General features: G+C 39.2%; 1 protein-coding gene and 1 long non-coding RNA gene across 4 annotated transcripts in view; one reads left to right on the plus strand and one right to left on the minus strand.

Moving 5' to 3' along the window:
* LOC122554598 (dynamin-3-like) overlaps positions 1–12,947 on the plus strand; it is a 215,331-nt gene that overhangs the window by 148,677 nt on the left and 53,707 nt on the right. For both annotated transcript variants that reach the window (XM_043699882.2, XM_043699891.2), the window contains exon 16: positions 2,092–2,201. In XM_043699882.2, coding sequence (XP_043555817.1) covers positions 2,092–2,201 — 110 coding nt within the window. The remainder of the gene's footprint in view (positions 1–2,091; positions 2,202–12,947) is intronic.
* Positions 1–12,947, minus strand: part of LOC122554599 (uncharacterized) — a 70,235-nt gene that overhangs the window by 31,679 nt on the left and 25,609 nt on the right. The window lies entirely within an intron of this gene.

Raw genomic sequence — 12,947 nt, forward strand, 5'->3', positions numbered from 1 at the left:
GGTCACTAATATTCTTTAGGAAAGGAAATAGGCCATCTTTGTTTGGTCTGGCCTACATACCACTCCACACCCACAGCAATGTAATTGATTCTGGACTCCCACTGAAGTGGCATGTCATTGAACATATGTAGTCCTTCAATCACAAAAGGAACTGATCTGTAGCTGCTTCTTTTCTGTAAATATAGTTTTGGCTGTCATATCTGATCTGTGAAGCTGAGGGCCTTCTACATTGCGTGTGTTTAGGAAGGTAGTACTAGGAGTACCTTGTTTAGTCCTTCAGTATGTTCTACCATCCAGTCAGATGATGGCCAATCTGTGACCCATTTTCACTCCCATGATCTTTGTGATATGTGTTAAGAAGAATACAAATTATCTATGAATATATTGAAAAGCTGAGGCTCCAATATAAATGATTAGAGCACGACCGGTCAGATCTTGCCAATTTGGATGCATACCATTATCCCAACTTTCTATTTTCTACCCGCTAAGTACTGTCTAATCAAGCCAATTCATAGTCTAGACTGTACAATTCAAAATCCCCCTGTGATCTGCTACCCATTACCCTGTCCTCTTTATGGCTACATCTTAAAACCAACCCTACACCTATTATTTCCTTACTCAGTCTGCTTTTCCTTTCTCCAATGTAAAGATCTTTTCATTTTCTTGGTGGTACATCAAATCTTCCTCCTCCTCTCTTTGTTCCTCTCTTCAAAGCCTAACTTCTTGTTGTAAATTTCTTTGATATATCTTAAGGTTATAATAAGCCAGTGGCATAAATGCAAGTTAGAAAGATTTGTATGTGAAGTAACTGTTAATAAAGGAGTTCTATGATTTTGGAAACTGAAGGAACATTGTATTTCCAAGTCTGAAGGGTGTGTGAATTGGAGAGGATCTTGCAGAGGGTGATGTTTCCATGTGCCTGCTGCCTTTGTTTTTTCTGTGTGGTAGAGATTGTCTGTCAAGGCAGCGTTGCTGAAATGCCACAGTGCATCCTTTCCATTCATGAGTCATAACTTTCGGAAACGCCTACATTTCAAGTCTTTCTTTTAGACTTTAAGCTTAAAGTCAAAATCCTAACAATTGTACTCTGTTAAAATATTACCTGAAAGTGTTGAATAAAAAGTTGCCTTTAATGTGGTGAAGTTCTGTTCTGCTTCCCCGCTCTTTTTCCTGGCATTGATATGACACGTGGTCTCGTGATCACGACAACTATTGACATTAACAGAAAGGTTCAGCCTAATGGAGGCATGTTGTCTATGGATGCAGACTCAGTTTAAATTGAGAAAGATATTAACAGTTGTATACTCACAAATAACAATAATGACAGACATAAAATTATATATTGCGGCACTGAATTGTTCCTAAATATATAATGCTGAATTCTCCACAACTTTTAAAATATACTAATTTGGGATATAATACTAATTATGAAGTAATGAAGTGCAAATTTATGTTTTTAAATTGTGCATTACATTTTAAATTTCCAGTCTGCTTAGTGCAATTTAAAGGCTTGAGTTGGTTAACACTGGCAGTGATGAATACGCTGCTCAAACAAAAAATTAAATAAATGGGCTGCTGAAATAGATACTGTTTTATTATGAGTATTGGCCACATGCTTTCTCTAATTTCAGATTGCTTTTAAATAAAGGTAGAACAGGCTGCACAGTATCTATAACGAACAATGACCTTAAGAGCAAACAGAAAGCATTAATTCAGCACAAAAATGGCGAGAATAGGCACGTTAGCAAGCAGTGTACTTTAGCTGCAATGCTACATGGTGGATAATGAATGAGGAGGCTAAGACCAGTTTCTTTCATACAAAATGAAAGCAAACTCCACAAGTTTAGTGAAAACTCTGTCTGAGTATTAGGTGCATTGCAATAAAGCATTGCATAAGGTGTGGTCAATAGTAGAAAAGCAAGCAAGGTTGCAAAACTATTTTTGAATAAAAGGTTATCCTCATTCATAAGTTTCCAGAGAAACCAATGGGAAATAGTGACTGTTAAACTATGCGTCTTTGTAGATGGATTTCTTTTTAAACAATCAGCCCTTATTTTAAATTAAGCAGCTTATTTCTTATTTTATCTACAGGAGAAAGAGAAGAAGTATATGCTACCATTGGACAATCTGAAAATTCGAGATGTGGAGAAAACTTTCATGTCCAGCAAATATGTCTTTGCACTTTATAATACAGAGCAGAGGTAAGAATGCTAGGAAATGGAGTTTACATATTTTGTGGTTAGAATCAGGGGCTGGATATTACATGCCACGACTGTTATGTTTTAGCTGTGGCAGAGGGTGGGGGTTGGGGGGCGCGGTTGTTGCTGTATGAACAAAGGCAAGAAGAAAGGGGTCTCCTTTTTCAGTGGGGGTTGGGGGAGATGGCCTCCATGCATTGCACTTATTTCCAGTCCGTGGACTCGCCACTGACTTCCCTTCCAGGCCCCCTGAAATCTTCTGCCTCAGGCCTTTATATTTTCAGGAGTAGATTACACTGCTGAAGTGCAAGCGCTTATTTTACGAAAGCTATTTTGTCTCCTTATTGCACAAAATGTGTTTGCTTGGAGAAATCATCTAAAATAATGTCGAGCTGGGAGAAAAAATCCTTTTTAATTCATTAAATAAATCAAACAGAAGGAAATTATAGACATATTGTTATTTATGTGCCATTTCCTTTCAAAAAAGTCAGTTTTCATTGTGTAATGGAAACCTATGAAATGGCCCCCTCACCCACCTAGACTAACCTGGTGTAATAACTTAAGAAACATTTACAATCCAGCACATTGTTTAGTCTTCCGCAGTTGGGTAGCTCCAAAGCTGCTCTGTGGTACTGTGAAGTTATAGCCAGACTCTTTGCAACATAGCTGCTTTCTGCATAACTGACAACAGCAGAAAATTCCAATATAGTGGGATACTCATTTAAAAAAAAAGCAGGTAAGTCTCAGGAAGCATAAGCATTCTTATGTAAGAAAAGGCTTATTGTTTGCCAGCTCCTAATTGATCCAGCAGTGTGTAAAGCTGTGTGCCCGATTCTCCTCAATAATAAAGTCAAATTTTCACACAAGTTGATGTAGTCTTAACTTTATATTAATTTCTTGTTTTAAAGCAACATCTCTGTCTTACAGTATTAGAGTGATATATTGTGCTGATGTGACCTTATAAAATAACATATTACTTGACCACCATTGAGTAGCACAACAGGAGCTTAATTAGTGCAGTCCCCACGGCTTATGTGTTGGTGTTAACACGATTTGGCTGCTACACATTGGGCAGTAAAACCAGAAATTTAATGTAACCAACATATTTTTAAAAAAGGCTTGATACAAAATCCCTGAAGTTTTCACTTAACAACTGCCTCCTATAATATCAATAGATACCATGGGGATGGTAGAGTTGAGTTGCTGATTGTAGTTGCATGAAAACTTGATGTTTCCTGAAAGAGTTGGTATGCTGCTAAATATGTTTGGTAGGTTCTGATATAATTGACTTCTATGGTACTGCTTGGCTATTTAGCTGATAAAGATGACTGCAAGTGGTAAGTGTAGATACTGAGACCAGGCCAAATCCCCAGCATCAAGACACGGGCCACCCTTGATTGGCTACACTGGGCTGAGCATGTCGTCTGCATGACTGATACGAGACTCCCCAAGCAGGTGTTCTACTCCCAGCTCTAAAATGGCAGGTGAGCCCCAGGTGGATAGAGGAAACTCAGTAATACCCTCACGGCCTCACTGGCGAAGTGCAGTATTCCCACAGACACCTGGAAATCACTAGCCCAAGACCGTCCAAAGTGAAGGGGGACCATCCGCGAAGGCATCAAGCACCTCAAGACTTGCTGTCAAGAAAAACTGGAAGCCAAGCAAAAACAGCTTAAGGAACATGCTGCCGCACCAACGCTCCACTCACCCCTTCCCATAACCACCACCTGCCCCAAGTGTAACAGATCCTGCAGAAGCCACATTTGTCTGTACAGCTGGCTACAGACTCACTATGAGAGTGGAAGAGAGTAATCCTCATTTTCGAGGGACCGCTAATGATGATGATGGAAACTGAGAGTGATAGTGATTGCATTAATGTTAAAGAAATGGTAAGTTAGTGTGGCATTTCCTTTTATATTTCCTGTGTCAGATTTTGGACATTGTGCTCAAGAATCAAGCTATGTCAGCTCCGATTTCTTGCATTAGGCTGTCTTCAATTTGATCTTATGAAAAAGCAGCGAATCATCAATTGCAGAAACAACAATAGTAGATTAGTCAACCAATCGAAGCATTCATTCGTATTTCTAGAGTTTTGCTACCAAATCAGAGTTAAGTGACTGTTAGGGCTATTAAACATCTAACAAAAGAGAAACACCAGAGATCTGAACAAATGCCAGGGGTTCCTGGCACAGGCAGTTCCCTGGTAGCCTTTGATTTCTGTGCAGGGTTTTGGGCATGGTCAGTTGTTCAGTCAGGGTGCCCTTGATCAACCTATTTGGCTCCACAGTGGTCAGTCTGGTCGGCTAACACTCAGTTAGCTAATACTGTCATGGAGATTTGCAGGCATCACCCAAGGCTATTGGCGCTCCTTATCCGAGGCTGCTTGGTTAGGTTGCTCATGGGGATGGACCACAGTCAGTCCCTAGCCTCTGACCATGAAATACAAGGTGAGTGGATTGTGGGGATAAACTGCAGCAAGGACACTGGAGAACCTATGTGTAAGGATTGGGGCTACAGGCTGGGAGGGGTTTGGGGAAATAATGATTGTAAAGAGGGTAAATTTATATGTAAGGGGGCAGTTACAGTAAAGAATGGATGGGAAAGGGGTCAAGTGAAAGTGGTGGAGGTGATGTTTTCCTGGTCAGCAACATTCTGACTTCCAGGGAGAGAGAGTGCAAGACCACACCTGCCATGGTCAACTCAGAGGCTAGGATCTGGGGAGGAGGTGTGGACTGGTACAGACACATAGACAGGTTAGATGTGAACCCCTTCACTTAAGAAAGAGACATCTTCAAGCAAGCCAGACCTGAAATAATTTTAGAGACTGAGCTTACGCTTACTTATGTCTTTAAGTACCATTGATTTTGGCCTACTTTTAACCTTTGTTTCAATATTTCAGCTAATAACTTTATAAGTATTTACTTTAAATAACTTTAAGTGAGAGCTGTGCAATAAACTAACATTCATATTTCTGAATACTTGGAAGTGCATGGTAAAATAGGGCAACTTCAACATGTCTTCTTCAAGAGGGAGGTTAGGATTCTTAGAGGAGGTAACAAGCAGTTAGACCAAGGACAGCCAATGCTTGTTATCTATCTTGACTTCCAGAAGGCCTTTGATAAGGTACCGCACAGGAGGCTGCTGAGAAAAATGCTGTTAGAGGCAAGATACTATCATGGATAGAGTATAGGCTGTTTGGCAGAAGGCAGAGAGTGCGGATAAAAGGGCCCTTCTCAGGATGGAAGCCAGTAACTAGTGGTGCTCAACAAGGGTCACTGTTGGAACCACAGCTTTTCACTTTGTACATTAATGATCTAAATGGAGGAACTGAGGGCATTCAGGCCAAGTTTGCAGATGATACAATGATTGGTGGAGGGGCAGGTAGTATTGAGGAGGCGAGGAGGCTGCAGAAAGATTTAGACAGGTTAGGAGAGTGGGCAAAGAAGTGGCAGATGAAATACAATGTGGGAAAGTGTGAGGTCATGGAATATTTTCTAAATGGGGAGAAAATTCAGAAATCTGTAGTGCAAAGGGACTTGGGATTTCTAGTCCAGGTTTCTCTTAAGGTAGATTGAGTTGGTAGTTAGGAAGGCAAGTATAATGTTGTCATTCATCTCGAGAGAATATAAAAGCAGGGATGTACATCTGAGGCTTTATAAGGCTCTGGTCAGATCACATTTAGCGTATTATGAGCAATTTTGGGCCCTATACCTCAGGAAGTATGTCTGGTCCTGGAGTGGGTCCAGAGGAGGATCATGCAAATAATCCCAAGAATGAAAGGCCTAACATTGAGGAATGTTTGAGGATTCTGGGACTATATTCAATGAAATTTAGAAGGTTGAGGGGAGATTTGATTGAAACTTACGGAATACTGAACGGCTTGGACAGAGTGGACACTGGGGAGATGTTTCCATTGCTAGAAGAGACTAGGACTCGAGGGCACAGCCTTAGAGTAAAAGGAAAACCCTTTAGAATGGAAATAGGAGAAATGTCTTTAGCCAGAGAGTGGTGAATCTGTGGAATTCATTGCCACAGAATGCTGTGGAGGCCAGGTCATTGAGTATCTTAAAACAGTGATAGATAAGTTCTTGATTGTCAAGGGGATCAAAGGTTACGGGGAGAAAGCAGGAGAATGGGGTTAAAAAACCTGTCAGCCATCATCGAATGGCAGACCAAATTTGGGCCAAATGCCCTAATTTCTGCTGCTATGTCTTATGGTCTTATGTATCTGTTAAAGCATTAAGCTGTGCTGCTAGTTATTTTAAAATTGTAACACTCAAACTAAAACAGGGCTATAAAGGAACTGTACAAATTTCGAGCTCATCAACCACTTCTGAGGATAACTCTGTGGTTGTGACATAATTGGAAGTAAACAAGGGCAATTCTCCCAACTCCCTGCCCCACCCAGCTCTCAGCAAGACCAGAAAGCCTTAGGAGAAGGGTGTGTGGTCAGCTGCTGAACAGTACTGAGTGCAGAAGATTGGAGGGATCATGCAACACAGTGAAAGAACATAGAATCTGACAAATTTGCAAAGTATTTATAGCATAGAAAAAGCCCATCTTACTTTTTGTCCTTTATTCTTTAATGTGTCATTGGCAAGGTCAGCATTGTTGCCTATTCCTAACTGCCTTTGAACTAATTAATTACTAGAGGGTAGTTAAGAATCAACCACATTGCTGTATGTCTGAAGTCATATAAAGGCCAAGCCAGATAAGGATGGCAGATTTGCTTCCTTAGAGGATATTAGTGATCCAGATGGATTTTTTATAACAATCGATGATCACCATTACTGAGGCTGACATTCAAGTTTAGAATTATTTAAATTCAGTGCCATGGGGGCTTTTGAAGTCATACTTCCAGAGTATTAGCCTGTGTTATGATCTGAGCTGATGGTAATACTGGACAAGTCAGATCATAGATTTAAACATGGCTTGATAGATCATAAGTTTTAGTTTTGCAGTTTCATTACCATGATGGGCAGTCACTGTACATACTCGTGTGAGTTTGCAAACGTTCCTTTAACAAAAAAAAACAAGTTTATTTCACACACACGGCAGTTTAGCAATGTCTTAAAATAAACAGTAGGTTCAATCCTTTTCCTAGCAATATGTTTTACAGTTACTTCAATCCCAATGAAGTATCACTTCCAACTTAACTCTAATTTCTTACCCAATTAACTCTTCTTTGTCCTTGAAGCAGTTTAATACTACTTTTTAGGTCTGACAGCATGGGAGAGATGGGAGGAAAAGAAATAGAATTAGGACTCACAATTGGAATGGTGGGGTGATGGGAGAAGAGGGTCCAGTTTTAACACAATATTAAGTAATAAGATAAATAAAAACTAGCTGAATGTGTTCTGCTGTGGTGATGAAGAAGACCGTGGCTTTAGTATATGTATTAGAACTGTGGGTATGGGAGAGGGAAGAGAGATTGAAAAAGCTGTTTGGTAGGAGTGTGACAAGTTCACTGGGAATAGTTATTAAAATAAAATGCACCACTGATCCACAAATTGTATAAAATTCCAATGAGATCACCAAAATGACCAATTTGCCTGTCTGACTGGAACTTAGGACGAAAGCAATTCACACCAGGTTTCTTCAGAATAGTGGAGAATAACTATTTATTTTAACAAGAACAGGAAAAGGATTTTTAATTCATGCAACCTAGAGTCATAAAGATTTACAGCACAGAAACAGTCCTTCGATCCAACTTGTCCATGCCCACCAGGTATCTTAACTTATTCTAGTCCCATTTGCCAGCACTTAGCCCATATCCCTCTAAACATTTCCTATTCATATACCTATCCAGATGCCTTTTAAATATTGTAATTGTACCAGCCTCCACCACTTCCTCAGGCAGCTCCTTCCATACATGCACCACCCTTTGCGTGAAAAGTTCCCCTTTGGGTCCCTTTTAAATTTTTCCCCTCTCACCCTAAACCTACGTTCGCTAGTTCTGACTCCCTCATTTCAGGGAAAATGCCTTGTCTGTTTAACCTGTCCATGCCCCTCATGATTTTATAAACCTCTATAAGGTCACCCCTCAGCCTCCAACGCTCCAGGGAAAACAGCCCCAGCCTATTCAGCCTCTCCCTATAGCTCAAACCCTCCAACCCTGGCAACATCGTAGTAAATCTTTTCTGAACCCTTTTAAGTTAGACAACATCCTTCCAATAGGAAGGAGACCAGAATTTACTCATAACATTCCAAAAGTGGCCAAACCGATGTCCTGCACAGCCACAACATGACCTCCCAACTCATATACTCAGTGGTCTGTCCAATAAAGGAAAGCATACCAAGCACCTTCTTCACTATCCTGTCGACCTGCGATCTACTTTCAAGGAGTTTAAGTCAAACGAACAGTTCAACACTTATACTATGGAAGGAGAAAGAATATAGACAGAATGAACAAATTTCCTAAGATCAAAAATGCAGACCAGAAGATGGAAAATTATTTTTCTCCAAGTCCTTTTGATTTTGCAATGGTGATCTGCTATGGTCTGCAAGGTGATAGACGTTCATTGATTCTACAGTTGATCAGGTGCACTTAGGTCTTTTCTTGTATGAATTTCTTATACTAAAAATTCTTGTTTTTTTTTGTATTTTCCCAGAGGGTGCAACGGATGCTTTCTGTCTATCGGATGTCAATGTTTTTTCTTTCACTTTGCAGCTCTTGGTATTTACATCCTTTTAACATCCTGCAGCTCAGCCAATCATATGAATGTTGTCAGGCACAATTTTCTAACTCAGAGGATTCTTTGTACCATTCACTCTTGAATTCTCCCTCTTGCTGCTTCCATTTGGAGTGTCAGAGTCTGAGGGGTGAACTTATTGTGGTTTATAAAATTATGAAGAACCTGGATAGGGTGGATAGACAAGGTCTTTTCCCTAGGGTGGGGAAGTTCAAAACTAGAGGGCATAGGGTTAAGTTGAGAGGGGAAAGAATCAAAAGGAAACCAGACAGGTTTGGCCGAGAAAAGGAGGATAATAGTACATGCTGTATGGCTGAGTATGATCGATAGAATGGGAGGAATCTTGTGTAGAGTATAAATAGAAAGAACTATTTGATATGGCCTGTTTCTGAGTGCTGTACATTCTGTATAATTTGGTAAAATTTGTACGTTTGGCTGCACATATGGAATGAGCTGCCAGAGGAAGTGGTGGAGGCTGGTACAATTTTAACATTTAAAAGGCATTTAAATGGGTACATGAATAGGAAAGTTTAGAGGGGTATGGGCCCAATGCTGGCAAATAGGATGGGACTTATTATCTGGTCAGCAAGGATCTGTTTCCATGCTGTATAGGTCTATGACTCCAAGTAACTGCATTGAATAACTCAGTACTTGACTTTCAAGTTTCAAATCTTTCCTGGCATTCCAGTTATAGCAATCTCCAACCTCCATTTCAGTCAATGATCAAAAATGAAAACACATTAATGATCTCTTACAATGGTGAAAAAAAACTTGGGGTTTTATTACAAGGTAATCTGAGAGTGGGGATTGGTTTTGCTAAAGAGACGGGCTGGGAAAAACTTGACATGATTGAGCCAGATGTGAACCAAATATGCTCAAGGTTGGAGTCTTTTTGACTTAACATAAAACAATAATTTCACTTTTTCTAAATTATTTGCAAAGAAGCTGGGGCTAAACTTGCAATGTGGCTTACTGATACTTGTTGGGATCTACATATATTCATACACAGGATCCTGAGCTCTGCAAACGGAATATGACCAGGATCTGAAGAAGAGTCACTGAACTGGAAACATTAACTCTGTTTCTCTCTTCACTGATGCTACCAGACCTGCTGACTTTCACCGTTTTTTTTCTCAGCAGTATAAATTGTTCACTTTGAAATTTGGCATTCTTACAACTCTCGCAATGAATACAAGATAAATAGTTTCAACAACACGTCTCGCCTTTTTCACCAACACAGAATGAAGTATTGAACTTTTCTGAAGTCTTCTGAATTGAAAATTCAGACTGTCTCATACAAATGAAATATTTCTACAACTAATTTATCAATTAGGGAATAAAAAAACATTGTTTTCTAGACATCAGTTTAAATAATTTTACCCCTTGTCTCTGGACAGAACTCTTGCAAGCTTCTTTCCAAATGTATTAACTGGAGATGTAAATTCCTCTCTCGAAAGGTAATTCAGCACCTTCTTATAACAGTACTAGCTCTAACTAAGACCAATAGCACAGAAGGAATTGCTAACAATTAATACCTATCTTACATCCAGTGTATTTTTATGGCACTTTAGATATCATGTTTGTACAAATCACCAACAAATCACAATTTAACAATTGGAGTTTTTAAAAAACTGACCAAAAAAAGCGCTATTCGTGTCTTGCTGATTTTTCTGACCTTTTGATAACCTGGCCTTTTCCCAAGAAGGGGAGCCAAGCAGCTGCACAGACTTTCAGATGCAACAATACTTAAACTTTAATTGACTTCAGGATGTGCTCATTTACACTAGTTACCCACAGGGAATACCTGAAAAGTAGCTTCAAAAGTATAGACCAGGGTAACATCTAAATATCTTAACTGTGCTCTAGATCACAGACAACCCATGAGAAATGTTACAGGAGTTCAAATTTGCTGTACAAAAGGAGATTCCAGCGACTCTTTTAGAATTAGAGTTGGGAACTCTCATCCCAGTGCATTTAATCTTAACACTGAAACTAATGAAAACAATATGTACACTCTTTTGGTTTTAAAGATATCTTTGTTCTCTTTCCAAATATGCAAAATGCCTTCTTTCCATTTCTTAAATGGTTTTCATTTGGTTAATTTTTTTTTTTCACATTCTTGTGCTGAGAGTTTCTTTTAATGTCCTAAGTGTTAACCTGGATAATTCATTGTTGGAAGACTTGGAATTGGATTTTTTTTTTTCATTTCCATTCTCAGTCTGACTTTTTTGAGTAAATTTTGCTTATATCAATGTTTATTTTAAAAACTCACCAGATTTTCTTCTTTAGTTCTGCTAATCTGGTTTCACTAAAGTCAAGTTGATTGTTAAAAAAAAAAGCAATGCTAAGCCGGGCACTTGGCTTTAAATTAAAGTGGCTAACATAGCAAATGAAAACCTTTTGCATGTCCTTACTGTTGAATACTGTTTATTGGTGGATTCAGCATTTTATGACTCGGTAAATACTTGAAAAATAACTTTTTCAAAGTAAGGGCATGGCAATTTGTACATGTTATTATGTTCTTTTGCATTTTTGTAACTATAATCAGATTTTACAAAATTTTTCTCTCCCCCAGAAAAAGAGAAAATTCTTGGCACATCCCAGAATTCAAATGGTTTTAATTTTTGAGTTTCCTCTTCAACCATTTTAATTATTGACAGATTTCTGTCCTCCTTGCAACGTACAGAGGACAGTACATGTAGATGCTACAGTTACAGCAGAGATTCATATGTTCTCATAGAGGGTCTTGCATCAGTTTGATCAGAGCTTCTTTTTGCCCTCAGAATATAAGCCGTTAAATATACAGTTTGTTGCATGAGGACTTTGCAACAGCCTTGGAATATTATTGACGAAACATAACTTTTTATTAATTAAATGCGTAAGTCACTTAAAATTGTCAGAATATCACAGTGTTTGATTTTTATGAAGGATAATCATCAATGTTGGAGAGTGTGTGTATGTGGACTGTTCTAGTCTGAAAATACTTAGCACAACTATCCCTTGTTTTGCATTCTGAATGTATTCCTACAAATGTCTCGCTGATCAAAAACATGCCAAATGAAATGCACTCTTCCATACGAAAACATATCATAAGATTGCAGTCCTGATGCAATTTTTCCATCAAAAAATAATTGACTGACTTGAAACCTCTTACTAAATCAGAAGAGGTGGCAGAGGACTGGAGTAACTCTTGGGAAAGTATTTTGAGAACAGTGACCATGATTCTGTAAGTTTTCAATTAGTTATGGATAAGGATAATAGTCCTTGGGTGAAAATACTAAGTTGGGGGAAGACCAACTGCCACAATATTAGGTAGGAACTGGAGAATGTAAGTTGGGCGCAGCTGTTTGAGGGTAACTCCACGTCTGGCATGTGGGAACCTTTTAAAGGCCCGTTGATTAGAGTTCAGGACCAGCATATTCCTGTGAAAATAAGGATAAATGTGGCAAGGTTTGGGAACCTTGGATAACAAGAGAAATTGAGAGCTTCGTCAAAAAGATTCAGGAAGCACATGTAAGATGTGGAAGCTGAAGGTAGATGAACCTTCAAAGATTTCAAAGAAAGCAGTAAGAAAATGCATGCACGGAACTCGGAGGGCTAGAAGGGGCTATGAAATGTTTTTGGCAAAAAGGATTAAGGAAAATCCCAAGATGTTTTATGCATATATAAGGAGCAAGACAGAAAAAGTAGGTCCACTCCAGGACTAAGGGGAGAATTTATGCATGGAGCTGCAGGAAGTGGGTGAGGCCTTTAACACATATTTTGCATCGGTATTCACAAAGGAAGAGGACATGATGTGAGTCTCGGGAGGAATATGTTGATATTCTAGGGCATGTCAGTATAAAAACGGAGGTGGTGTTGGGTGTTTAGAAAAGCATTAAGGTAGACAAATCCCCAGAACCTGATGGGATCTATCTCAGAATATTACGAGAGGCAGCTGATGAAATTGCTGGAGCATTGCATGAAATAATTGTATTGTCTTCAGTCACAGGAGAGGTGCCAGAGGACTGGAGAATAGTCAACATTGTTCTTTTGTTTAAGAAGAGCAGCAGGGATA

The sequence above is a fragment of the Chiloscyllium plagiosum genome, unplaced genomic scaffold, assembly GCF_037043375.1.
Source record: "Chiloscyllium plagiosum isolate Xiang-an unplaced genomic scaffold, Cpla_swu_hap1 HiC_scaffold_9, whole genome shotgun sequence".
NCBI classification, from domain to species: Eukaryota; Metazoa; Chordata; class Chondrichthyes; order Orectolobiformes; family Hemiscylliidae; genus Chiloscyllium; species Chiloscyllium plagiosum.